The sequence below is a fragment of the Pecten maximus genome, chromosome 14, assembly GCF_902652985.1.
Source record: "Pecten maximus chromosome 14, xPecMax1.1, whole genome shotgun sequence".
Taxonomy (NCBI): Eukaryota; Metazoa; Mollusca; class Bivalvia; order Pectinida; family Pectinidae; genus Pecten; species Pecten maximus.
In genome coordinates, this window is record NC_047028.1 from 5,991,113 (window position 1) to 6,017,746 (window position 26,634).

General features: G+C 35.5%; 3 protein-coding genes across 5 annotated transcripts in view; 2 read left to right on the plus strand and 1 right to left on the minus strand.

The window, feature by feature from the left end:
• Window positions 1-9,569, plus strand: part of LOC117342365 (fragile X mental retardation syndrome-related protein 1-like) — a 34,621-nt gene extending 25,052 nt beyond the window's left edge. For 2 of the 3 annotated variants that reach the window (XM_033904516.1, XM_033904518.1), the window contains 4 exons: window positions 166-284; window positions 635-805; window positions 1,114-1,224; window positions 2,037-9,569. In XM_033904516.1, the coding sequence (XP_033760407.1) occupies window positions 166-284; window positions 635-805; window positions 1,114-1,224; window positions 2,037-2,617 (982 nt within the window). In that variant the 3' untranslated portion in view covers window positions 2,618-9,569. The remainder of the gene's footprint in view (window positions 1-165; window positions 285-634; window positions 806-1,113; window positions 1,225-2,036) is intronic. The other variant, XM_033904517.1, reaches the window with a different exon arrangement.
• Window positions 9,570-13,320: 3,751 nt separating this feature from the next.
• On the plus strand, window positions 13,321-16,280 carry LOC117342396. The gene is made up of 4 exons (XM_033904556.1): window positions 13,321-13,441; window positions 14,103-14,204; window positions 14,619-14,796; window positions 15,293-16,280. The coding sequence occupies exons 2-4, from the start codon at window positions 14,121-14,123 to the stop codon at window positions 16,090-16,092; spliced, it is 1,062 nt and encodes a 353-aa protein (XP_033760447.1). The 5' UTR covers window positions 13,321-13,441; window positions 14,103-14,120; the 3' UTR covers window positions 16,093-16,280.
• LOC117342397 (serine/Arginine-related protein 53-like) lies at window positions 16,254-24,234 on the minus strand. The gene is made up of 9 exons (XM_033904557.1): window positions 24,136-24,234; window positions 23,280-23,392; window positions 21,752-22,063; window positions 20,891-20,980; window positions 20,450-20,486; window positions 18,759-18,810; window positions 18,291-18,439; window positions 17,834-17,959; window positions 16,254-17,335 (listed from the first exon to the last, which is right to left on the minus strand). Exons 2-9 carry the CDS (start codon window positions 23,351-23,353, stop codon window positions 17,243-17,245), a joined length of 933 nt encoding a protein of 310 aa, XP_033760448.1. The 5' UTR covers window positions 23,354-23,392; window positions 24,136-24,234; the 3' UTR covers window positions 16,254-17,242.
• Window positions 24,235-26,634: the final 2,400 nt, after the last annotated feature.

A 26,634-nucleotide genomic window follows, 5' to 3' on the forward strand; every position in this document is an offset into this window, starting at 1 on the left:
ATTTGTAAGTTACTGCTAGACATTCTCACACTATGTAATTTGTAAGTTACTGCTAGACATTCTCACAATGTGTAATTTGTAAGTTACTGCTAGACATTCTCACACTGTGTAATTTGTAAGTTGCTGCTAGACATTCTCTCATATGTAATTTTCCCCTAAATACAGAGATGGCAATGATCCCTACTCTGATGAGCGTGGTCGGCGGAGATTGTCGGGAGGTCGAGGTGGTAGGGGTCGTGGTCCTGGGCGGCGTTGGGCCAATGAGAGACGAAGCTTGATATCAGGTAAAATATATCACAGGATAACCTTTCTATACCCTAAATGATGTTATAGGACAAAAAAATAATAAAAGTGTCAGAAATTCTTAATTTATTAGATCAAATTCCAGAAATATTTCCCTTGATTTCATGTTTGATATTAGCGTTTTAATGTCTACTGAATAATAACAAGGGGTGATCCCAATTGTCATTGAAACCTATTATAATATTTGAAATCACAGGTTAATGAGTTAAGATAAGTTATTATAATATTGGAAATCACAGGTTAATTAGTTAAGATAAGCTATTATAATATTTGAAATCACAGGTTAATCAGTTAAGATAAGCTATTATTATAGATTTTTGTGTGCCAACAGGAGACGAGAGCGGCCATAATGTGACGGATTGGTCAGCAGAAGTGACGGCAGAGGAACAGAAGCATACAGGGTACCTTACCGACAGTGTTTTAAGTGGTCGAGGTCGAGGAGGCCGTGGTGGGCGAGGCCGGGGACGTGGCTACAGTGGCTATCCTTCCTACAGGACTGTTGGTAAGTTTGTCAGACAGATGGGCATGCTTAGTGAGGCTAATAAAGAAGCTACAGAATCCAGGTAATGTCAGGAGGCATGCTATGTTTAAATTGGAAACCAAATTGGCTACTGGTTTGTTATAAAACAAAATCTTGAACGAGGTTCAATAAAGAAAACAGTAAAAACTCATAAAGTAGATCCATCATTTACCGGCATGTGATGTTGCATGATTTAGAAATTAGAAGTTCTAAAACTAATTCCTCGCATTCAGAAAAAGGGAAAGAATGTTACAATATTGTAATCTTGACTTTATCTTCACTTTTTACAGCATATGACTCGGAAGATCCCAGGGATCAAAGGTCACGCAGGCGTATGACAGATGATGATGATACTGTCCTTGACAATGCAAGTGTAAACAGCCAGGATCAAGGTATACATGGTCTGTTGTATTATATTAGTCTTAACAACAAACCTTCCTGACTAATGATATCCCTTCTCCATATTCTTTATACATAAAATAATCCAAACATAGTCTTTAACAATAACTGGCTTACCTTCAACGCATTTATCACTAATTACCCCCTCTCATTTAATAACCCAATCTAATAATAACCCTTTGTCCTAAACCCAGTCTAATAATAACCCTTTGTCCTAAACCCAGATTAATAATAACCCTTTGTCCTAAACCCAGATTAATAACCCTTTGTCCTAAACCCAGTCTAATGATAACCCTTTGTCCTAAACTCAGTCTAATGATAACCCTTTGTCCTAAACCCAGTCTAATAATAACCCTTTGTCCTAAACCCAGTCTAATTATAACCCTTTGCCCTTAACCCAGTCTAATAATAACCCTTTGTCCTTAACCCAGTCTAAGAATACCCATCAGTCTACTGACAGTATCTCTCTCCTATCAACCTACCCTAACATAACACCTTTCTCATAATCCACTTAAAACCTTTATGACATAATTATTTTCAACCCAGAATAACACTACCATTTATCAGTTTATTAAGCCTAACAATTAATATTAATACAAACATATCAACATCCTGAAAAAACTTTTCAAATTTCTCAGTGGGTGTCTAAATATCAATCTTGTAGATACTGTATGTGTAAATGGCCTCGAGTGTAAAACACAGCTTATTGCACTTTCAATGTACCAGTTTGTGAAGTTCAAAGTGTTTTTTACTTTTTTTTTATTTTTGTTGATAACCATAGTGAAAACTTATTTTATGTGTGTTTTGTTGACAGATGAGCGACGGCCAGAGCGTAGGCGTCGGAGGAGGAGGAACAAGTTCCGTGGCAGCAGTAGTGCTGCCTCTGGCACAGAAACAGACAATAGTGTATCTAATTACCGCCCTGGGGGTGGACCCAGTGGTCCCCGTCCTGGGAGTGGGCCTGGTGGTCCCCGTCCGGGGGGCAATAATGGCAACAACATGGTTAAGACTGAGAACTCTAATATGTCTAATCAGGTGCCCCGCCCAAAAGTTGAATCAGTCACTTCCCCAGCATCAGCCCCGCCTCCGCGGCAGACACAGTCTCCCTCTCGTCAGTCACCTGGTCCTGGTAAATCCTACCCCCAGTCTGGCAGCAAACCCAGCACACCCAGTGGCCAGGGTAAAGTGTCACAGGGGCCATCAAACAAGGGTCCTGCTCCTAAGGAACAGAGGGAGCCCAGGAAGAACGGGAGTGGAACTAATCAGAGGTTTCCTCCTAATGCAAGAAATGGCAATCTACAAAGTGGAAGTGAGACAGAATCAAAAGCCAAGGGAAGCTATCAAAATGGTAACAACAGCAACAAACCAACTGAACACATGGTGAATGGAGAGTAGATGTAACCTGAGTGGGCGTTGCCAGGAGTGGGTGTGGTCATATGCCCAGGGCCACGCCCCCACATCACAAACAAACTGCTGTCTGTTTGCCTCTGCTTCACACCCGTAGTCACGGCCTCCCTACTTAGTGTTGACAGACCAGACATGTCACATCGGACGAGTCTTTAGCACCGGATTTGAAATTTATAGTAAACATATATAAGACTGGACTTACATCAATACCAGTGTTCTTGATATAATGTGTCAAAATGGATGCACAGATTGATAGACAGAAATTCTCTTTTCTTATCGAACATGGACATGTTTACATCAGATGGAATGATTTCATGAACACTGTAGTGATACAATTGCTTGAAGCCATGAATTCTTTTCATATTACCTGTGTAACTACATAATGTGTGTATTTATGATATATAGGTCATATACTGTACAGTGTGTGGGTCAACCTCAGATCTGAAAGCAGAACGAAGTGGAAATGTGTGCACATTATCTTCCCTTGCTTGAAAATATCTAAAGAAGCTGTAAGTATAGGGGAAGCATAGAGCTGTAGGATGCCCTTGGTGATACAAAAGGTCTTTGACTAAGCAATAATGTCCCTGAAGACCATTGTAAAGAAAGAGGTTTGATTTAAGATAGAGGACCTTAGAACGGATATTTATGCCCTGCCTATTCTCCTCTATGAAAGGCAAGATATCTGATTTAACAAATTTGACCCTTTGAACATTGACATTACTTTAAAAAAAAAATTGATCTGGCAGCAAAATTTTGTCTGAATCAAAATAATAGCAAAGATGAAATTACGTTTGCTTACATGAGATTATTGATGAAGATTTTTTTCACAAATGTCGGACCTGGTTCAGGGTGCTCTGGTCTTCAGGGGTAGAGAAAGGGCTATATGTCAAAGTACATGTGTAGTGATTGTAGCTTGTTGCTATAGAATCACTGAGAATGGTTCGCTGATGCAACTGGTATAGAATGAAATGATTAAAGTGTATACTTGTACCCTAATACCATAGTGTTCTCATGCTACGTAGTTTTTAAGATGGCCACAAGTCTTAATGTGACTTCGGTTAGGTAAACCAAAGTGAGCTGATGCTGAGGAGTACAGGCCAGGTTATAAGACATGGCGATTACTGATTTGTCAATATGAAATACAATTGGCAATAACTGTTTACATGTGTCCAGTCTTAGAGGTACAGAAAAGTCCATCTGTGTTAACATGTTGATTAACAACAGTTGGATAATGTAAGAATGACTTAGTGTAGGCAAAGAGATCTAGGTTACCCGACCGTGACCCCTGGTTATGGGGGTCGCTGTTTTTGGACGTCCAACACACAACTGTACAATGTTTATAAAGAACCTATCCATCCCATCAGACCTATCATTGCTGCTACATGTCTGCGAGCAAATGTCAGACCAGTGTTCCATCTCGCATCATATCACGTCACCTTATATTCATAAATATTTAAATATTTTGTGAAAAATTGTTTGTGATAATTTCAAGATACATTTTAGTATCAAACAGCGGTTTCTATTGTTAAAGCTTTTGGTGTCATCATTTTCTATTAATACTAACAACATAGTTACGTCAAGTTATTCATGTATACCCTGAATATTGAATTATAATTTCCATATTTATTTTAAAATTTTTACTAATGCATGCAAGGCTGCAGTAGACTAGAGTCATATTTTCATAGCTTAACATCTCTGAACTGTGTCATAGAAAAACAAAAAAAGTGTATGAACATCTCAGATATAACCCAGTTTTGTCAATGGAAGTCTGACCTTTGCTCTGAGGCAGTGTAGCATGTATTTAACACCTGTTGGCAAATTAACAGGTAAGTATCCTGTACCTGTGTTACAACTGTGTGAGACACAGACTCTGGTGTGCAGCTGTACATGGGAGGTTTTAAGTGTTTGTATTATTTATTAATGAAGTACAATTTTATGATTATAGGCCACATTTTAAACTTTTTTAAACATTGTTTTAATTATCATTTTAAACAATTGTCATTTCCTACCTTTGTGTGTGTGCGTGTGCGCAGGAAGATAATTCAATATGTCCTTACAGTTCCAGACAAACATTAAACAAACCGTCTTCTGTGTTCTAGTGTTGTGGAAAAATGTTTCAATGTATTGCCCAATTTGATGGTCCCACAACTCAAAATGTTTTGCATGACATCACACCCTAAGTTGTTTCTAGCCCGTCCTATGCCCGTACACCTGTGAGATTTTGTAGATTTTTGGAGGGTTATACTACTTTGAATGAATTGATTCTACCCACATTTATAATATCACTTCACATTGACATACAGTTACATTTTGTATTTTTTTCTTGCAAAAGCAAAGTGTATTAAACAAGTCTTATATTGTGGAAAATGTATTTTCCAACTGATAAGTATGTGTCATCAGTCATAAAGATTTATTACCAGCCAATTTTTCTGAAAGAATTAATTACCAGCCTATTTCTCTGAAAGAATTAATGGATCATAGGGCTTGTTCGTCTATGCGGACAAACTGGTTCGTCAGTTTTTAAATGTTATATTTCAAACAAGACTCGTCTGAAAACAATATAAAATCACCAGGTCTGTCTTTATTTAATAAAGGAACAACACAGGTCCAACTGGTCCAAACGTTTGGACCGCAAAAACGAAAACGTCCTAGGTCAAAACATTTCTGGTACATATATAATTACTGCAAATCTCACTAATTCCCTTTACTCTGCCATATTTGTAGGTAGGTGATAAGGCAGCTGTAACCAGATAAATTTGTGAGATTTCGGTGAAACTGATGATAATGTCCAAAAGTCTTTACTTAAGTTTGATGCCCAGCCAAACTCATGAATATGTTTGGCAAGGTAACGATTACTGTCAAGTGAAGAAAATCTGAAACTATGATCAGTACCCTTTTAGAAAAGAAAGTCCTTTAAAAATACAATCCAACAGAATGGCAACTTTTTGAAATTTTGGAAACAAAAAAACTGCTATAATGAATTATAATTTACAAGAGACAAACTCTAGACTTATCAATATCATTTGTTGCATTTCATCTATAATGCTATCAATGTAAGGTGATTATGAATTACTAAGGGAAGTAACTCTGAACCAAAACATATTCAGATAGTAATATGATAAGATAAAGATATATAAAAGATAATATGGAGAAAACATGAGGAAAAAAACTGCTTTGAAAATTGTATATTTGCAGTTGTGATCTGTGTATTGGTACTTGTTGCTCTAGTTTGCCTGAATGTTAAGCTGTTTTTGTTGGTTTTAATAGCTACATATATTACATACACACATTGAATTGTTATCAATGAATGGTATTAAGTGATTCAGGCGTTTATGATGTATTATTCTAATTATGAATCTAGATCACTTACTTTTGTTCACTTAAACTTAAATATTAACTTCCTGTCTCCTGAAGAGAATCTCATTTAAAACAATGATTTATGACATGGAATAGTTTTGTGACATCTAATTTTAATAGAACAGTGATTTTATGACAGTAACTTTAACTGTTCTAAATGTGGGTAGTTTTAGGGTATACTCTGTAGTATCAACTACATTGTGTGTCATACATCCAGAATTTTTAATTGTGATTTTTTGTCTTGGCTTGTTCAAATGTCATTATTAATTGATATACATGTAATGAAATTTTATTATGAAAACATGAACTTATTTTATTAGACGACAATAAGTTGAATGAATTACTTCATTGTCGAAAACATATGGTTATGATTAAATCTAGGTTTATTTCTTTGCATGTATTTTTGAGTTATCTTTCCTTTGGTTTTGCTTTGTTGACATGTACAGATTGTATTGTACATACAGAGGTGGTGTAACTGTGTTGGTAATGAACACTCTAGTGTAATTCAATCACATTGTTTGTGTGCTATTATCAGTTCTTAAGTGTCTCATGTTTAGTGAATATGAACTTTAAAACACAATCATAATTGGAATACAATCAGTGTAATACATGTAATGTAGACAACAAAGATTTCAGTCACATCATCAAAGTTTCTGAATTTTTAATCTTTCAAAAGTTTTCTGCTTTAAAATGATCATTTAGAAAATAAATATTTGTTTTGCTTCAGTTTCAATTTTTGAAACAATGTATAAAACTTTTCTATACATGTTTGCTGGATAAATGTGCATGGGGTTTTATTTAATAGTGGGTTATGCTCAGACAAGAATATGGGACAGATAGTGATGTAGTGTAGTAGTGTACATCTGTATTTGGAATCAACTGTTATAAATATATCGGTCAAAATTCAGTTTAACAAAGGGTAAATTCATGACTTATTTAACAAGTTGTCTTGCTGGACAGCCTGACTGATATCTCAATTGTGTGTATGGTATTTACTTACTTCGGAAAAGAATATATTACACTGTACCCAATACACTTATTAGAATATACCAGCAGTATACAAACCTTAGTAGTCCCAAGTGTAAAGGTTAAGGGTCTGAACCTGAGTGGAAGATTCTTGAGCTGACAAACTAGGCTTGCAGAGGGATAGATTTCTCAGAGGGATAGATTTCCTATATCTTAAGCTCCTGATGGGTAAACAAATTCTGAACCTGACATATACCTGCTACCTGTCCACTTCCTGCCTTGTGGCACGCAAGGCCTTCACAGAGCTCTTCCACCCCTCCTGGTCTGTTACCACAGTCTGGACTTTGTTTCATGATCTCCAACCATTGTTTTACCTTTCTTTGTCCACCATTTGCCTCCTCATCATCTTTGGTAGTCCTCTTTTCCGTTTCCCTTCTGTGGCCCGGGTCATGACCAACAACTTTAAGGAAATCTAACACTGCTAAAAGTGTAGATACACATTTCCTGGGTAAGACACAATATTGGTCATTTCAAGGTGAATTAGTCCCCTACTGGTGAAACTCCAGAGGCTAGGACCATGTCCATCTCATAGACTTGTCTGAGCATCTGTTGTATCATACTTATTGGCAATTTTTAGTAAGATAATAGATTATTTCTTGAATGGAAGATGTCTGCGATCATATGTAATGTACAAAATCAAGGTTACAATGATGTGTTAAAGGTACCATCTCAATATTGTGTGTACACGGCTATGATTCATTGTTGGATTATTGATACATTTTTACCTTCTACCCATATAGTCAAATGGGAAGACACAAGAAAAAATATTGTTTTGGTTGTTAGTTTGGATTAGCTAATACTTGTTGGTAAAAATTCATAAATGATGTTTCCTGTTCAAATCAATGCTCCTGTGAAATAACAAAAAATAATTCTGGGGATCAAATCAATTGTGTAACAAGTTTTATCAACTGGGACAGAACCATGTGTTAGTATTGATATAGGATGAAGTTGGAATACCTGCAAGAAAAACTTGTGTGGTTGGGCAGCTGACTTAATGCTTTTTTATAACCAATCACTGAATTGAATCCCAGCCATATCATTGTAGTGAAAGGAGAGATAGTCTAGGTTTTAATTCCAACACAGTTTATATGCAGTGAAACTTTACACTCAATTTGACAAACATATATTTTACAAAAGCTAAAAATCTAAAATTATTTTTAAAATCAGTTTTAAAATTTGAATGAATGTTATTTTATATTTTTGTGTTTATGTGTTCTTTAATTGATTTGAAATGTTGAAGAAAAGATTAATTTCATATGGCTTAAACAGAATCTCTTCCCAATTGTTGTAGGTTTGTTCGGTCTGGATATAATTTGATAGTAAGTTCATTTTTATCTCCTCTTCATCAAGCAAACTCAATAAAAATGTACCGATCGTGCAAGATGGGCAAGTAAAATATGTTACATTCCCTACTCAAAACCAATAAGTTTTGCCTATGATTGTATGGGAGCTGGAGAGCTGGGATTTGAGGGATGTAGATGTGTTTCATTTGGCTAATATGGGAGTATTATACAGTTTTACAGGCCTATTAATCTTATAACATTTTAGAATCAAAACTTGGAAGAACTAAATTGTTAATGTGCTGCCTTGGCAACAATTAACCTTTGCAAAATCCGACCAGAAAACAACACCAGATCACAAGTCCCATTCTTCAGAGAACCCTTGACAAAAGGGGCTTATAACAATTGGTTACTAAGTAACAAAGGAAAAACATTTCCCATTTTACCTGCTTTTAAGGATTAGGCCCCTGGTCTAATTTATGGAAAGTATTGTGAAGATAGTCCTAGAGTGTCATGTCTGCAATATATTATACATACTCATTAGCAGTGGACTTTGCTTTTATCCTATTATAATGACAAAACAGATTTAGTCTGGCGAGGACATCTCTCCCTTAAAGGTACCTCTGTGTCTGACTCGACTGTGTCCCCATAATGCTTGCTGTAGACAGGCAATGCTATGTAGCAGTGACCACATATAACATGTTTGACAACCCGTCTAGCCAAGGTGTTCAAAGCTAGAGATTAGCTAAATTATAATGTTATCCGAATATTTCCATCTAGACATTTTATAAAGTTACATTCAACTAAAAGTAATGATTTTGAGATAATAAAGAAAAAACATTTGGCAAAATTCACCATTTTTGAAGAAAGAAAATACCACTTTGGAAATTTGAATAATTAGCGAACTATCAAAGCTTTGAACAGATTGGCCAGAATTGTTGTATGATAACATCACGGACTTACCAACACCCCTAAACAAAGTTAAACAGCTGTTACAGTAGAAGGATGTTTACTGAGCATGTCGGTTGTACATTTGATTTTATTTGATATTTAGACTTTTGTACCAGATGTACATTTCATTGTTTCAAGGTGGTACTTTTGTATGTTAGGGCTATCGTCTTTGACGTTCACAAAAGATAGTGATACCAGATGAATGCCCTACAGATGGCTGAAGAATGTTCTACTAACTTGTAGCTGTACAGTACAATTACAGTGTTTGATTTTTTAAGCAAAATATGAAATAGAATCATCAACAATAAAAAAAATCTAATACTCAATTAGTGTGGGGATGTTTTCTTTATTAACATCACAGACAATTGTCTTGTAAACAGTAATGAAATATCTTACTGAAGTTTGAATGTCAGCATCATTGTTTGTGGTGATCGGCCGGTATACAATGCTGGTGGACTTATCAGTCCCCGAGGAGGATCATGGTAGCTAGCCTGAGTTTCCTCTGGCCCTGATACCATGTGTGGTGTATGGTGCCAGGGTCAGAGGAAACTCGGGCTACATGGTACATTTTTGTAAGCTGCTTGTCACATTTAATTCATTTGAATGGTGGCACAGTTCAGGATATAGACATTTACCTAACATTCCTTCTGAAATCCAGTGTTGAAAATCTTTGGCACCTCCCCATCCAGATTTTGACCTTTCATTTTACACATTTCTAGTGTTTTGATCATCTGCTATAGGCATCAACACTTCAGACTCATAGTATCACTGAAGAGTCCTAGGGCACAACAGCTGGATAGTGCAGTATAACTCCTTTTCGCTCTACTGTATCTCTATTCTCAATTTGTTTTGAAAGGTGTCAATATCCTGTGTGTCTTTGGTACAATCATTTCACGATCAAGGTCACTATTACTGAAAATATAACTCTTTAGTCATCACTTTCTTTGGTCATATTTAATGGCAGATTTTAAGTCACTTGTCAGAATAATAATAATAATGGGCTTACACGTGCCATAGTGTGGCATCCACGTGGTATCAACATTTTCAATCTGATGATTTTTTCATTAACTAACACAGTCCTACAGCCGGGATATTGAGCCAATAACACACCCGGATGAGGGACCATCAGGTTGTTCCAATGAATGGCATTGATCCTCTCTTTAGGTCAAAGGGATACAATATGTTCATAAGTATTCATTGCTTCTTCTGAATAATCAAAAGGCCAGAACATATTATTAGGTCTATAGCCTGAAGGACTCTCAAGTTTGTTCAAATGAATGACCATGTGACTTACTTTCAAATCCACAGAAGTCAAATGTGTTAAAATCTTAAGGATTTCTTTTGAATCAACAACATGTCATAGTCACATTTGTTTACATTGGTATGTATAGGTACATGTATGCTGGGGCGAAAGGCTTCCAAGGTTATTTGTTCTGTAACCATGTTCAAGGTCATAGGGTCAGCCCTGGTCACAGAAAGAGCAATGGAAAGAAATAGCATATATTAGGACAGAAAGAAAGGGATGAAGTATTGCAATGAGGACAGCAGGTCAATATTGGTAACTTCAATATGTCGCTTCACTAGTAAACAGGTCAATATTGGTAACTTCAATGTGTACCTTCACTAGTAAACAGGTCAATATTGGTAACTTCAATATGTCCCTTCACTAGTAAACAGGTCAATATTGGTAACTTCAATATGTCGCTTCACTAGTAAACAGGTCAATATTGGTAACTTCAATATGTCGCTTCACTAGTAAACAGGTCAATATTGGTAACTTCAATATGTCCCTTCACTAGTAAACAGGTCAATATTGGTATCTTCAATATGTCCCTTCACTAGTAAACAGGTCAATATTGGTAACTTCAATATGTCCCTTCACTAGTAAACAGGTCAATATTGGTAACTTCAACATGTCCCTTCACTAGTAAACAGGTCAATATTGGTAACTTCAATATGTCGCTTCACTAGTAAACAGGTCAATATTGGTATCTTCAATATGTCCCTTCACTAGTAAACAGGTCAATATTGGTATCTTCAATATGTCCCTTCACTAGTAAACAGGTCAATATTGGTATCTTCAATATGTCCCTTCACTAGTAAACAGGTCAATATTGGTAACTTCAATATGTCGCTTCACTAGTAAACAGGTCAATATTGGTATCTTCAATATGTCCCTTCACCAGTAAACAGGTCAATATTGGTATCTTCAATATGTCGCTTCACTAGTAAACAGGTCAATATTGGTAACTTCAATATGTCCCTTCACTAGTAAACAGGTCAATATTGGTAACTTCAATATGTCGCTTCACTAGTAAACAGGTCAATATTGGTATCTTCAATATGTCCCTTCACTAGTAAACAGGTCAATATTGGTAACTTCAATATGTCGCTTCACTAGTAAACAGGTCAATATTGGTAACTTCAATATGTCGCTTCACCAGTAAACAGGTCAATATTGGTAACTTCAATATGTCCCTTCACTAGTAAACAGGTCAATATTGGTAACTTCAATATGTCGCTTCACTAGTAAACAGGTCAATATTGGTATCTTCAATATGTCCCTTCACTAGTAAACAGGTCAATATTGGTAACTTCAATATGTCGCTTCACTAGTAAACAGGTCAATATTGGTAACTTCAATATGTCGCTTCACCAGTAAACAGGTCAATATTGGTAACTTCAATATGTCCCTTCACTAGTAAACAGGTCAATATTGGTAACTTCAATATGTCGCTTCACTAGTAAACAGGTCAATATTGGTAACTTCAATATGTCCCTTCACCAGTAAACAGGTCAATATTGGTAACTTCAATATGTCCCTTCACTAGTAAACAGGAAGGAAAGAGTGGGGATTTTGAAGAATCGGGAACTTTCTTTTGCAGAGACTTGGCACAAATTCTCCTCCCCCAGTCTATGTCATAAACATCTATATATAGACCAAATTCTCATCCCCCAGTCTATGTCATAAACATCTATATATAGACCAAATTCTCATCCCCCGGTCTATGTCATAAACATCTATATATAGACCAAATTATCATCCCCCAGTCTGTGTCACAAACATCTATAGACCAAATTCTCATCGCGCGGTCTATATCACAAACATATATACATGGACCAGGGGTTGGGATTTAGGTTTGATGATACTACAGTACTCAAGATGGGGTCTCACGAGAGTTTTGTATAGTTGTTTGAACATGTAGATATCCATGTTAACAAGTGTTCTGAAGATGATACCTAGTATTTTACAGACATACACTGTACTAACATGTTCACTGAATTTTAGTTTTGAGTCAAATGTCACTCCTAGGTTTTTTCTGTGGTCACTTTTATTATTTGGACATTTCCCTCATTTCTCGGTAGTGTGTTGCTAGTATTTTTTGTTGAGTTTCCAATTTCCATGTGTTTACACCAAGTATTTTACTTCTCTGATCGACTTACAAAAGAGAATGTACTAATTATCTTATATATAAATTTAATAAACAAATCTGCAACATCTCTGATGTATTTCCTCCTCACTTCTGATCGATGTATTATTATTTTGTTAAAATAACATATTTTATATAGGTGAATTTTAAGAAAGTGATTTAATCTGCAAAACATGCTACACATACACGTGCCTTTAACATACATACAGCATAGGTGCTTAGCACATTTATAAGTCCAAGACCGATTATAGACTAATATATAGAGATCGGTCTTGGACTTATTAACGTGCTAAGCACCTCTGCATACAGGATGATTCCGTTTCTACCACTCAATTAACCCAATTAAGAACCTTTACAGTTATACTGACGAAGCGGAACAGATTAGATACAGGTACAGTATATAACTAAACGTAATTCTGGGTTGAAAAAAAATGTGCGCGTTTGAGACACTGGGTTATGTTACCTCGCACAGGAGCAAGGTAACTTTCTCACATTGCACTGTTTTACTTTACTGAATATGTAATACAAAATAATGTAGGTGACAGTTTTATTTATTAGTCCTTTTCAATTATCTTGTTTACTAGTTTTAGTAGTCTTTGACTAACGGTATGATGTCAATATCGGTGATATCGGCGAGTTACTTAGCACATTACACACTATTCATGACTTTATGTTCGAATGCGCCCAAGGGAGGATACTCCTGCCGTAAGAAGGCGGGAGTTATAATCGCGAAGGAAGTGGGCTAAACCAAAACAAAGAAGAATGACGTACGTGTATAGTAGGCCTATAGGCCTGTGTGTCGTACTTCTTAACAGTTAGACACCCCGATCCGGGTTGCGTTAACTGAAGGATCTTGGAATATTGCCATGTTTAAACAACCTCCGTGGAAACTTCGTTAGGGTACAGGGGCATGTCTAGTCCGAATTTTCTGACGATCGGACTACGTAGATGCAAGGCAGCTTGGAAGGCGATATTAATATCAGAACCCTTCGGATTAGGGCATGTCTAGTCTGATATTAAAAAATAGTAGGAATATATATATAGGTATTTCTGGCTATCTTTTAATATAAGACTAGAAATTCCCAGGCCTGTGGTTAGGGCCACAGGGATATGACATTAGTCAGTTAACAACCATTGAATTAATATATATTCATATACTGTATCCATTCTGAAACATTATAAAAATAGGGATTATTCAGATTCAGAATTTATGAATAGTGTTGTCACTGTTGTGGTGATTAACTGATAACGTGTTACTCGAAATCCCTGTGGTTGTACGACACATGTATGTGGGTATAAAGTGTAGCTGGGAGTGGGACCTACCTATATAACCTGTAAAATAAACTGTCATTCGAAGGCTTCAGAAACTTCATATAAATTTGACATTATATAAATAAGTGATCATGATTGACATTTTTTTAAATTCAGATAGGCCTAGCTGTTAATATGAGTGGAATAAGAAAACAAAATGCCAATAAAAGTGTTGCAGAACAAAATGATGAGTGGCTTACAACCAGGAATAAAAGAAAGGTTGGTACTATGGTATTTGTTGGCCATAAAAATGATAATTATTAATTAAGTCAGAGGTGAGAAATATAGCTGTTTTGTTGATGTCTGATTTGATGTACTCGTGCTACGCACTCGTGTGATATATCCGATACATCACTCGTACCCATTATGTATCTATTACGTAGCAGATCTCTTGGTGTCTGCTGAATTAGTATGGGAACTCCTACATCAAATCAGTGTGATTTCTACTGAATGAGCATGAGACTATATACATTGTAGCTACTGGTTAAATCAATGTGGGACTTTATGCAGAGTTCTTGTTTCACAATTTGTAACTATGTTGGATCATCACTCTTTCCATTTCTGTCTTTGTGGATGTTCCCTACTGCAGTATCAGACCTCATTATCATAGTCTTGTTACATTTTGTATAACAGGCACCGCCAAGTCAAAGACCCCTGAAAAAACACAAGGCTTACTCAGGTCCGCTGAGGGAGTCTACAAGGGAAAACCAACTGTTTTTATTGACCCAGAACTCGCCACCTCCTCCCCAGCTCAAGACATGCACCAAGCAGAGTGATATAAAGTCATTTTTCAAGTCACCAAATCTAACGGGTAATTGTTGTATTTCAGGATTTTGCTCTTATTTTTATATTTTGGTTTTTGAATCAGCTAGTTAAGTTTGGTTTTGTATTGTTTATCCTATCAACAGCTATGTCATTTAAGGTGAATATGAGTCCCATGTGGCCTGTATCCATCTCATTATATTAGCGATGATCAGGATGATAATTATAAATTTTATACCAAATTACATGTATAAAGTATATTGCTATATAAAATGGTCGTTTGAAAATAAATCCTTTTTTCACTTGCATCATACTTGTCCGTACATCACCAACAGGTTTTCTATACTACTAGATGCTTCATACAAAATAATGTTAAAATCCTTTACTGTACTTACAGATTAGTATATTAAGATTTAAACACTCTTTAACTATTGGGAACTCTCCCTAGTGGGGTAAACAATCTCCTCATCCATTTAAATATATCATTAACAAATGATCAGTTTTAAATAATTGAAATCCTTTTATAATTTGAATTTTCATTTCAGATCACCCTGATAAGGAAAAATTTCCAGTGCGATCACTTTTTGAAGATGAGATATCCAATCATGTAATCTGTTCTTCTGATGACTCGGACGATGAAAATGTCAAAGAAAACTTGAACATCTGTGGGAAGGGCAGGTCTAGGTTACTCAGGAGTCCTACAGATAAGGGAGATAATTCTGCAAGTAAACAAATCCAAGACAGGAAAGGTGAAGATAGTAAACTTCAGCAAGTGCTGTGTGTCGAAAATGAAAGTACGGATGATTTCCTTCACAAGGGGGAAGATGTGATTAATTCACCAACCAAGAGAACCGATTGTGGAATACTAACAGAACAGTATGTTAAATTTCAAAGTAAGATGCAGAGAAGAGTTTTAATACAGACAGATCCTTACAGAGATAAATCTGTTCCATCCACAAATATGAATAGTGTTCAGATGCCTTCCATGCATAACGAGAATGACAGGTTTTATAAAGGCAGGTGTGAAACAGACCCGGAACAGGAATGTTTAAAACAGGAAAAGAAACTTTGTGAGGAAGACAGTGAGGCCAGTGAAACAGAAATTAGTTTCAGAAATTGTCAAATATTGGCAGCAAATAGAAACTCAAAAGAAAAACTATTAACATGTGACAGATCTACATGTAAAGTTTGCTGTGATTACCAAACAGAAAGTTTGACATTTACTTGTGAAAATCAACATTCTACAGACACTGACCCATCAAACCACTCTCGTCTCATCAACTCGGAGGAAGCTGACCAAGAACTTGAGAATTTTTCTTTGTCCTTGAATACACAATATACTTGAAATATGTTGTTTTTTATCATTTGTGGTGAAAGATGACAAAAACCAAATTTTTAGTTGAGACTGACCAGATCTCAACAAGAGTTGGTTATTCTGCAGTATGTTCAAGGATACATGTACATATGCATCATGTCATCCAAGTTTTAACTAAAAACAATTCTTCATCGATTAGATAAATGCTTTATTAAAGATTTATTCCATTTTTTTTGTTTTGTTTCATGTGAGATTTTATCATCCAATCTTCCAAACATATAAAACCTAAACCAGTGTGTCCACCCATCTATAAACAAATACAGATGTAACTGCAGAGATTTTGTATACATTATTGTATTTGAAAAAGAGAACTCAAATTTCTATTTTACACCTTGTACTATCCTCATGCCAATGTGTACAATTTGGTAGACTTGGATGTCTAAATTTTAGTTTGAAGGGTCTGGGTCTGGGCTCATTATCCGTTTACTTTATATTTGTTACACCTAATTAATATATAAGTATTTATCTATTAAATCTGCAAACAACATTGTAAAGATGTATGATTATGATGATCTTTCTCGATTGACAATAACACTTTCTAATACATATACCACAGGCGTCCGATTGTGGTATTTATAGAAAAAATAGCCCCTATTACTATAACAACAAGGTGTAACACTTGCAGATCAGACAAATAAAACACATGCATTGATATTTAAGGATTCTTAACCAAGGTGCATTACTGAAGTTTGTGTGCATTTGATATTTCAGTCGGATTGAACTTAAATTCGAAGTGAATCGAAGCTCAACCCCCACTTCCGACTTTTCAAGTATTACACATTGTTGTTATAGTAGGAGTAGGGGCTAGTACTTTTTCTATTAATACTAACCAGAAGCATATGCCTGTGTATATATTTACCCATGACATCTAGCAATTTCAAAAAGTCAAATCATAGATTTAAGGATCAAGTCAAAATTTAAACTGATCACAAAATAGATGTGTCTTTGCAAATTTATACAAGATTCAAGGCTAATTTGGGCACGTAAAATCATATCAATGCTCTCAGTAAGTGAAAGTCTTGAAAGGCTTTATAGTACACATATACTGAATTCTGTTCTTGTTTGACTGCATTGACACGTCTTTATAAGTAATAATGTCCCCATCCATCTACAATCCTCCTCAGTCAATCACTTCTCCCTCTAGTTTCTTTTTCCGTAGCATTGTAAGACGTTCTATCCAGCGCTTCATTTTCTCATCAGGGTCAACATGTAGCTGGAAATATAAACAGACATTGAATCCTGTCCTAATAAAAGTCTGGGTCATTTATTAAAAAATTAAAACATGTTTGTAAAACATTGCATATATGATGTGAATGAATTTGAACTTAATCTAAACGCAAAAAGGAAATCCATGTAAAATATCAGTACTTTATCTCAAATTAGTGCATGACAAACTCAACAAAACTTCTAAACCAAAACCTTCAACCTGAAGATAGTTGTCAAATATTCCAAACATGTCAAATACAAACAAAAATGTAACTTCCCAGTATTGAAGTGTTTCAAACAAATAACAAGTATTCCATTCGTATTGTGCATATCTAAGACTGAAAACTAGAAAACTAAATGTTTCAGATGGCGGACGAAGGGTAACACTTTATGCTTCTGACCAGCTCGTGACAGAGTTATGAAAAATGAGATCATATGACTTCTCATATTACATGACACAGATGTAAGATCCTCCAGTATCGATACATCTGACAGAATGACTTACATTAGGATGAGAGAGTGTGTTCAGGTCGTGTATAATGAGAGGTTTCCGGGGTGTCATGTCAGCTCGGATTTCACCAGCAGTTCCAAACAGGAAGTCGTCTTTCTTATCATCAGTATTGGGGCGGTCCTACAAAAATATATATCATACCGGAACATCAACAATAAAAATAATGTAAAACAACTATCTTTCACTTTGATGCTGTCTCTTCTATCATTGTGTATTAAAATTGATGTTTTGTTATTGACTTTTCCATCTGAAGAACAGCACTGAAGAAATTAACTAAATTGTGAGGAATTGAAGCTAATTACTGGGTATCTAATTTTAACTGTGTCCAAAAACTGGTACTGACTTCATAAAATTTGTCTTAGTAAGAATTGATTCAGAAGCTAATTTAGGAGTATCCTCCCCTAACGGACCCATAGTAATCATATCTTCAAAGGTTCAATTAAAAACCTACTGATCTGGTTGACTTGAAACTTGTAGGTACAAAGGTGGAGCTCTCTATGTCTTTCACTGCGCTGGAGAATTTCATCTGATCCTCCACTGTAGATGCCCCACCAAACTGGCTCTCTTTTATCTGGTCCTTGATCCTCTCATCTGCTGCAGCTGTGTAAGTTAAGAAAGTGACACAAATATATATATACAAGACAGTTTCCAAGTAAATGGATTTATTTGACAACTATAATTATTGATGATCATGTTGAACTCCACCAAATTGTCTTTTATTTCACACTACATGTATGTGTACACACTGATCTTTTTTAAGAAATACAGACTTTAATCTCAAGTCAAATTATCTACTGATTATTCAAATGTCTGGCTTATCACAATAAGTGTTGAAATAGTCATGAATTATCAATTTTAAGACGATAATAAACCCTTGAGAGTTATACAAGGAACTTGAACCATCAAATATCAAACTAACCAGCAGCCTTTAGTGCCAACTGCAGCCTTAGCTTTGTCTGCTCAGCAGGTGTCTGAAAGTAAAAACACAATAATTCTAAATGGTCTAAATGAAAAGTTCATAATTTCAAACAGGTATATGGTTCTATTATTTAAAGAACAAATATTATTTTTGTGTCATTTTCAACACCATACAAAATACATGTAGTGAATCTGTGTAGTTCATAAGGCAGGAAATTATAGGAGATAACAAATTATAAGTACTGAGATTTGATAGATACCCAGCCATACACTGTCCTTATAATACACATGGATTTGGTAGATACCCAGCCATACACTGTACTTATAATACCTGGGAATTTGGTAGATACCTAGCCATACACTGTACTTATAATACCTGGGAATTTGGTAGATACCTAGCCATACACTGTCCTTATAATACACATGGATTTGGTAGATACCCTAGCTATACACTGTACTTATAATACACAGGGATTTGGTAGATACCCAGCCATACACTGTACTTATAATACCTGGGAATTTGGTAGATACCTAGCCATACACTGTCCTTATAATACCCAGGGATTTGGTTGATACCCAGCCATACACTGTACTTATAATACACAGGGATTTGGTAGATACCCAGCCATACACTGTACTTATAATACACAGGGTTTTGGTAGATAACTAGCCATACACTGTACTTATAATACACAGGGATTTGGTAGATACCTAGCCATACACTGTACTTATAATACCCGGGGATTTGGTAGATACCAGGCCATGCACTGTATTTATAATACACAGGGATTTGGTAGATACCCAGCCATACACTGTACTTATAATACACAGGGATTTGGTAGATACCCAGCCATACACTGTCCTTATAATACACACGGATTTGGTAGATACCTCACCATACACTGTCCTTATAATACACAGGGATTTGGTAGATACCCAGCCATACACTGTACTTATAATAAACATGGAATCGGTAGATACCCAGCCATACACTGTACTTATAATACACACAGATTTGGTAGATTCCCAGCCATACACTGTACTTATAATACACAGGGACTTGGTAGATACCCAGCCATACACTGTACTTATAATACACAGGGATTTGGTAGATACCCAGCCATACACTGTCCTTATAATACACAGGGATTTGGTAGATACCCAGCCATACACTGTACTTATAATACACATGGATTTGGTAGATACCCAGCCATACACTGTACTTATAATACACAGGGATTTGGTAGATACCCAGCCATACACTGTCCTTATAATACACAGGGATTTGGTAGATACCCAGCCATACACTGTCCTTATAATACACAGGGATTTGGTAGATACCCAGCCATACACTGTACTTATAATACACACAGATTTGGTAGATACTTGTCTTTATAATACACAGGAATTTGGTAGATACCTGTCTTTATAATACCTGGGGATTTGGTAGATACCCAGCCTTTGAATCCTTATAATACACATATAAATCTGTGAGTGCTGGAGATTAGTCTCTGTGATCATACACTCTGCATATTCAGGTACAAGTCATATAACATTTTATATATAATATACAGGTATTGTTTTGTTTTGAAATGATCTAAGGTAGCTCCATACTTGATATAGAAGTAGTTTTAATGAGGGAGTTTTAATCTTAACAACAATAATGTTTTGTCAGTGCCAGTTATATCTTACCATATCATGGAAACCAGGAATCATTTCAGCAGGATCTCTGGAAAAATATGCGTATCTTAGGTTTATAAATGCTTACTGTAAATGTGTTAGTTCTAGACCATAGAAGTTAGTAGAAATAGTAAGCTGTTGTCTGTATTAACTAATAATGATTAGGATCTGGCTTTAGTTAAAGTCCATTGAAAAATGACACTGTACTTATACATGCTATTGCCAAAATTGGTTTTATCAAACATGTATGTGCTATATTATGAATTGTGAAAATTTCACAAAAATATGCAGTAAAGCACTTACTGATATAGCCATGACTTATATTATACTTGACATGAAAAGATGATCAGATATATTTTTCTTTATTATCATTTTACAGAATGATGGCAAAATTGCTTTGATTACAAGTTTTGTTTCTGACTGCGACCTGATAGAAATTAATGGTGGGCTTACTCTTTGCTGTCCTTTCCCTTCGATGAGGAAGACGGACTTGCAGAGTTGTACCTACTGGAACCTTTCACTCTCTCTATCGATCTTGACCTCCTGAATAATCAAAAACAAATATTGGTACAATTTATTGCAGTAAATTGTGAATCATGATACATAATTTATCATCAGCATCAAATCTTAAATAATTGTTAAATGAAGTGCAATGGAAAATCTCTGCTGGAAATCTATTTTTCATGAAGGTATTACCATGTTCCCTCTATTGTAAAAATCCTATTTTTGACACAAAAATTGTGTCAGTAACTGTACAGTCAAAATGACCCTTATTTCTAAATTAGAAAAATCTCAAATAACTGTCTTTCTGCTCTCCTCGCATATGTACTATCCTGCAGGTTTTGATCTTGTTAACTAGGTGATTTTACATTAGGGTCAAGGTAATATGGAATTGATTAAATAAATTCAGTAGTTTGATGTGTCAATATGAGCTTTTTGATAATATATTTGATTATTTAACAAGTTCATATTTCAGTATTTAGCATATATATATAACTCATATCTATAGAAAAGCTATAACTCTCAAATTTCTCTATAAGACTTTCTTTCAAAATATTTTATTGTCAAGTATAAAAACAAGGTATTTTTACATAGAATATCATCAAGATTTGGTGTTGGCAAAAGAGATTGGACAACAGACTCAGCCTTTATTAGTCCATATCTCTCTATAAGACCAACTGGCTTTGACTCAAAAAGTATGCTTTTCACAGTGGAGACAATTAACTAACACCATAAATCTACATATGTATGACTGTGTGTCTTATGATATTCATGACACTGCTGTGGTTACAGAACCAGATAGGTGAAAAATACCTTTTTGGTTTTGATTTATATCTGTCCGGAGTCCTTGACCTTGACCTCTGATATCGCTCTCTTGACCTTGAACGTCGGTAACTGTGACCTCTGCTACCAGATCTAGATCTTCTCCTGCTGGAATACCTTTCCCTACTTCTTGATCTTGAATAACGATCTATGCTTCTTGACCTCCGACGGTGACCTCTACTGCGTGACCTTGACCTTCTGTCTCTTCCTCTTGAAATGGATCTTGATCGTCTTCTTGATTTCGATGATTTACTCTTCTTGTGTTTATAGCTTACATAGCTACTGTCTGAACCACTGAGTGACCTTAAAGGTAAGAAATAACTGGGTGCAAAATTGTAACAAGTTAACATTACAAATATTGATCATCTGTAGGTCCTCTAAAATTTTTCTTCTTTACAATTGTTGGAGACAAATATATCCTTTTGTCAGAATAATCTTCTTTAACCTAATGATATTTGTTTTTTCTTTAACTATTCACAAGTACTCAACACAATATGTATATTTTGTTTTATACTTCAAAAATGCTTGTCTAAAATAATCCCTCAAAATACAATTATTGATTTAGGAAATCAATATGTGGTCAATAGAAATGGAAAAAGAGTACTTTCGTTTTACATCGCTACAGGCCTTGCAGATTTTGTTACGTTATTATGATTATAATTACATTGTATTCAATTAAATTTTCTCTCTCTGGCTATTTTGGTAGCATTACCGTACTTTGGGATATTTTGGATGTGGTTATATTTTGGTGAATGAGCCAAAATTAAAAAAAACAAAATTTCACAAAAAAAAAAATTGTCGGAACAATATACGGATTATAGCAACTGTCTTTCCATTCATTTACTACATACCCATTTCTAGCTTCCGCGATCTGTGTTGATATGTGTTGGAATATTGTTTTTTGATAAAAATGCATCAATAAAAGTATGTTTTTATCTAAATGTGTCATAAAATTCATTCACATTGTTTTGATATTGAGTATTAGGTGTGTTCATTGACAAGTCACGTCGCGACTAATCGATTAACTTGTGTACAAAGCGAAGACTGTTTTCCTGTGCAACCAGGTGAGAGGAAATACAAAAGGCTTATACTGATATGTTCTCAGAAAATACCTATTCAAACAAAGGCTATATCTCAGGAAGGTGATCAAATCCTGTCACAGAGCTTTTAATCCCTGTGTACGTGTCCACGCCACATGGCTTCTAAATATGTAGACTTTCGTAGCGTAATGAACAAACGTATCAATTACATAACTACAGGTAAGTGCCAAAATTTAACACACATGATGGTTAACGCCAAAATCTGATGCACCAATATTTAACCACCCTATTTTGAGCAAAAAAGCCAAATTTTCAAATATCCAAAAGTACGGTAATGCTATGTAAAATGTATAATAATTATACAGCAAAAGCAATTACTGGCAGAGTTTACTGTTTCAATTAATTTGAGAGTAATTATATAAAGGAATTTCAAAATAAATAGAGGCACAGATTCCCACAATATAACATGAGCAGTATACTTTGATCTTGATCTCTTCTTCTTTTTCTTCTTTCTCTTTTTTCTGTCATCATCACTGTCAGAATGTCGTCCCATTTGTGTTCGCTTGTTCTATCCAATTATAGTGACATTTCTCTGTGGGGAAGAAAAATTGTAGAATAAATTAAAATCAGAAATATGTTATTTATAATGCCAACATGACCAAATAAACTCCGTAAGCATGCAACAATTTTCCATAAAAAAATATAATTAAGGGACATATATATATGCTATAGATCTTCCATTAAGTTTCCATCACATGTACAGTTATATTTAGCCCGAGTTTTCTCTGGCATGGTGACAGGGCCAGAGAAAACTCGGGCTAAGTTATATTTTGTCATCTTTACACAAAAATAGTGTAATAAATAGTACATGTATTTACTTACTGCTACAAATTAAAAGAAAAGAAAAAACATATTCCCATTCATTAATATCTTAATTCAATTGTGCATTCTTTCAATATACTGTCAAAAAAATAACACTAAGGAAGCAACAGTCTGTGGACAAACTAGACAGCACATCACTTCTTTATTATTGTTCTATAGTTTATCATATGGTTATTTTTAAGGAGATCGTTATTGGCTTTCTGTACACAATTGTTTATCCTCTGAGCACTGGGACATGTATTATGTAAAGCCAAATCATAAAATTAGCTAGAAAAACGGAACGTGGAATTTGTGCACTCTCTCTAAACTTGAAGAACGTTCCTAACATGTTTGCTTTCTGTAAATAACTACAAAACTAGAATGGCCAGAACATGGCGACCAGATTTGAAAATGTGGAATATGTGTACAACGAGCACAGTTAGACAGTTTTCTCGTGCCGATTCCATACCATACCTTCGGATTTTTGTAGTGATCAATGTGATTATATTGTTTAATTGTGTCACTTTGATTTACGTTATAGTTAAACGCACAAATGAGCAAGACGTGTTCAGGTGCATTCGATTACATATATGAAATCGCAGTCCGTCCGTAAACAACAGGGGCCTGTTCGTTTATTTAATGAAATATTTCAAACATATATCTTGACGGACCTGTGAATGTAAATACCGGCCTTGGAAGTCTTTGTCCAGGCTCGTCTGGAAAAAAATATAAAATCACCAGGTCCGTCTTTATTTCATAAACGAACAACACCGGTCCAACTGTTTGGGCCGTTTTCGTATTTGCAGTCCAAACGATTGGACTAGTCGGACCGGTGTTGTTTAATTTAATTTAATTTTTCGGCATAGCCGTATAATATTCTTTTGGCGCGACAGGTGGCGTTACTGGTCAAGATGAAATATGTGATTAGTCAATGCAGCGGTCAATGTAAAATGCAGATATGCAGTTAAAAACGAAACAAAGTTAAGATTGAATGCAAGCTGAATAAGTGGATGCATCTTTTCAAGTGACACACTAATAAAATTATATTCCTGATTCAAATGAAGTTTTGTTATCACCAAAAATGATTCAAACTGATATAATTTTGTTATCCGTGCTGAAACGCATTTGTTCCTTGATTTATTTCACCAGCAACTTTACATCATACTACCAGTGTTGAGTTCCTTCACTGGATTGTTCTGGTCGTTACGAATTAAATCAAGCGCATTGAAGCCATTCGGTTACACCATGCTTTATTCTATACTCTATACTCTAGTGCGCATACTCAGTGAGCATACCGTGTACACAAGTGTAGTGAGGGAGCAGTTATGAATTACGTTTAAGTTGTAGTCCTTTATACGATAGCTAGACACTACAACCAGCATTAAAACTATGCCGTTTATCTTTTTAAAAGATATTTCTTGTTTGTATTAAACTCGATTCCTGTGTTTGTCTCGATTCCGGTGTTTGTGTTTGTCTGGATTCCATTGTTTGTCTCGATTCCTGTGTTTGTGTTTGTCTCGATTCCTGTGTTTGTCTCGATTCCATTGTTTGTCTCTATTCCATTGTTTATCTCGATTCCATTGTTTGTCTCGATTCCATTGTTTGTCTCGATTCCATTGTTTGTCTCGATTCTATTGTTTGTCTCGATTCCCGTGTTTGTCTCGATTCCATTGTTTGTCTCGATTCCATTGTTTGTCTCGATTCCATTGTTTGTCTCGATTCCATTGTTTGTCTCGATTCCATTGTTTGTCTCGATTCCATTGTTTGTCTCGATTCCCGTGTTTGTCTCGATTCCATTGTTTGTCTCGATTCCATTGTTTGTCTCGATTCCATTGTTTGTCTCGATTCCTGTGTTTGTCTCGATTCCTGTGTTTGTCTCGATTCCATTGTTTGTCTCGATTCCATTGTTTGTCCAATAAAATTTCAGTTTTATATCGGCTGTACCAAGAACATGTTGCGCCATTGTTCCAACTCTCCTTTACACGGAGGCTGAAACTGTTTTTCTTACGTTTTGTGCGACATCTTTTTCTTTGGAATATGACACGGTAGCCATCTATGTTATTGGGACTCTTTGGTTTTTTTTTTATAAATTCATCAAGTCCACTTTGGTCCGCCGTTGTTCCAGTGTTTGGAGGTTTAATCTTTGTAGCTTCTTGGGGTATGTTAATTTTTTCAAGACCCGGTATACAAGCTTCTTGAAGTCCTGTCCGTTGAATGTCTATTAGTTCAATATTTTCCCTTTTGGGAACCCACACATCCGAAGCACCAAATAAGGCCACACAAGTACCTTAAATTAAAATGTGTTTGTTTTCATTTAAATGTGTAAATGTTTTACTTTTCAGTCCTAAATGTTTACCTTATTCAATCCAAATTGAATATGTGCCAGGAATTTAAGTCTTCGTCATCTACATTACTCCAATGTCCATTTCAGATTCTCTATCCAGTTCTATTTGTTCGCCCGCTGCTCCCTTCATGTCGTTTGTCTGTCCACTGTTGAAGTTTACTTAAATCATGTTGTAAGATTTATCGTTAATTTGATTTCCTTGTACAGATTTGTATCCGTACATACTGTAATGGGGACTAAATATACATGCTCGATACTTTTTGTCATTTTTTTCACAACTGACTCTTTTAATGGTGTATTGCTTTTTAGTAGTGTTTTGCTGGTCATCACCTTTATATTTCGTGCCTGTTTGGACTGTTTTTGATTGGATGAGTATACATGTTCTGTACCTTTCCTTTACCTTACCTCTTCAGATTTCTGTTGCGTGACATATTTCCTTTCCTAATGTTGTACCCCGCCCCTCCCCTCCCCCTCCCCTCCCCGTCCCCTCCCCTCACCCTCCCCCTTATTGTGGCACGTTATTGGTATTGTGTATAGCTTAGTAGAAAAAAAAACTGATTAAGTAATTTACTGTATTTTTTCTTACCTAGACATTATGATGATGAGAATACGGGAGAGATTACCAAATG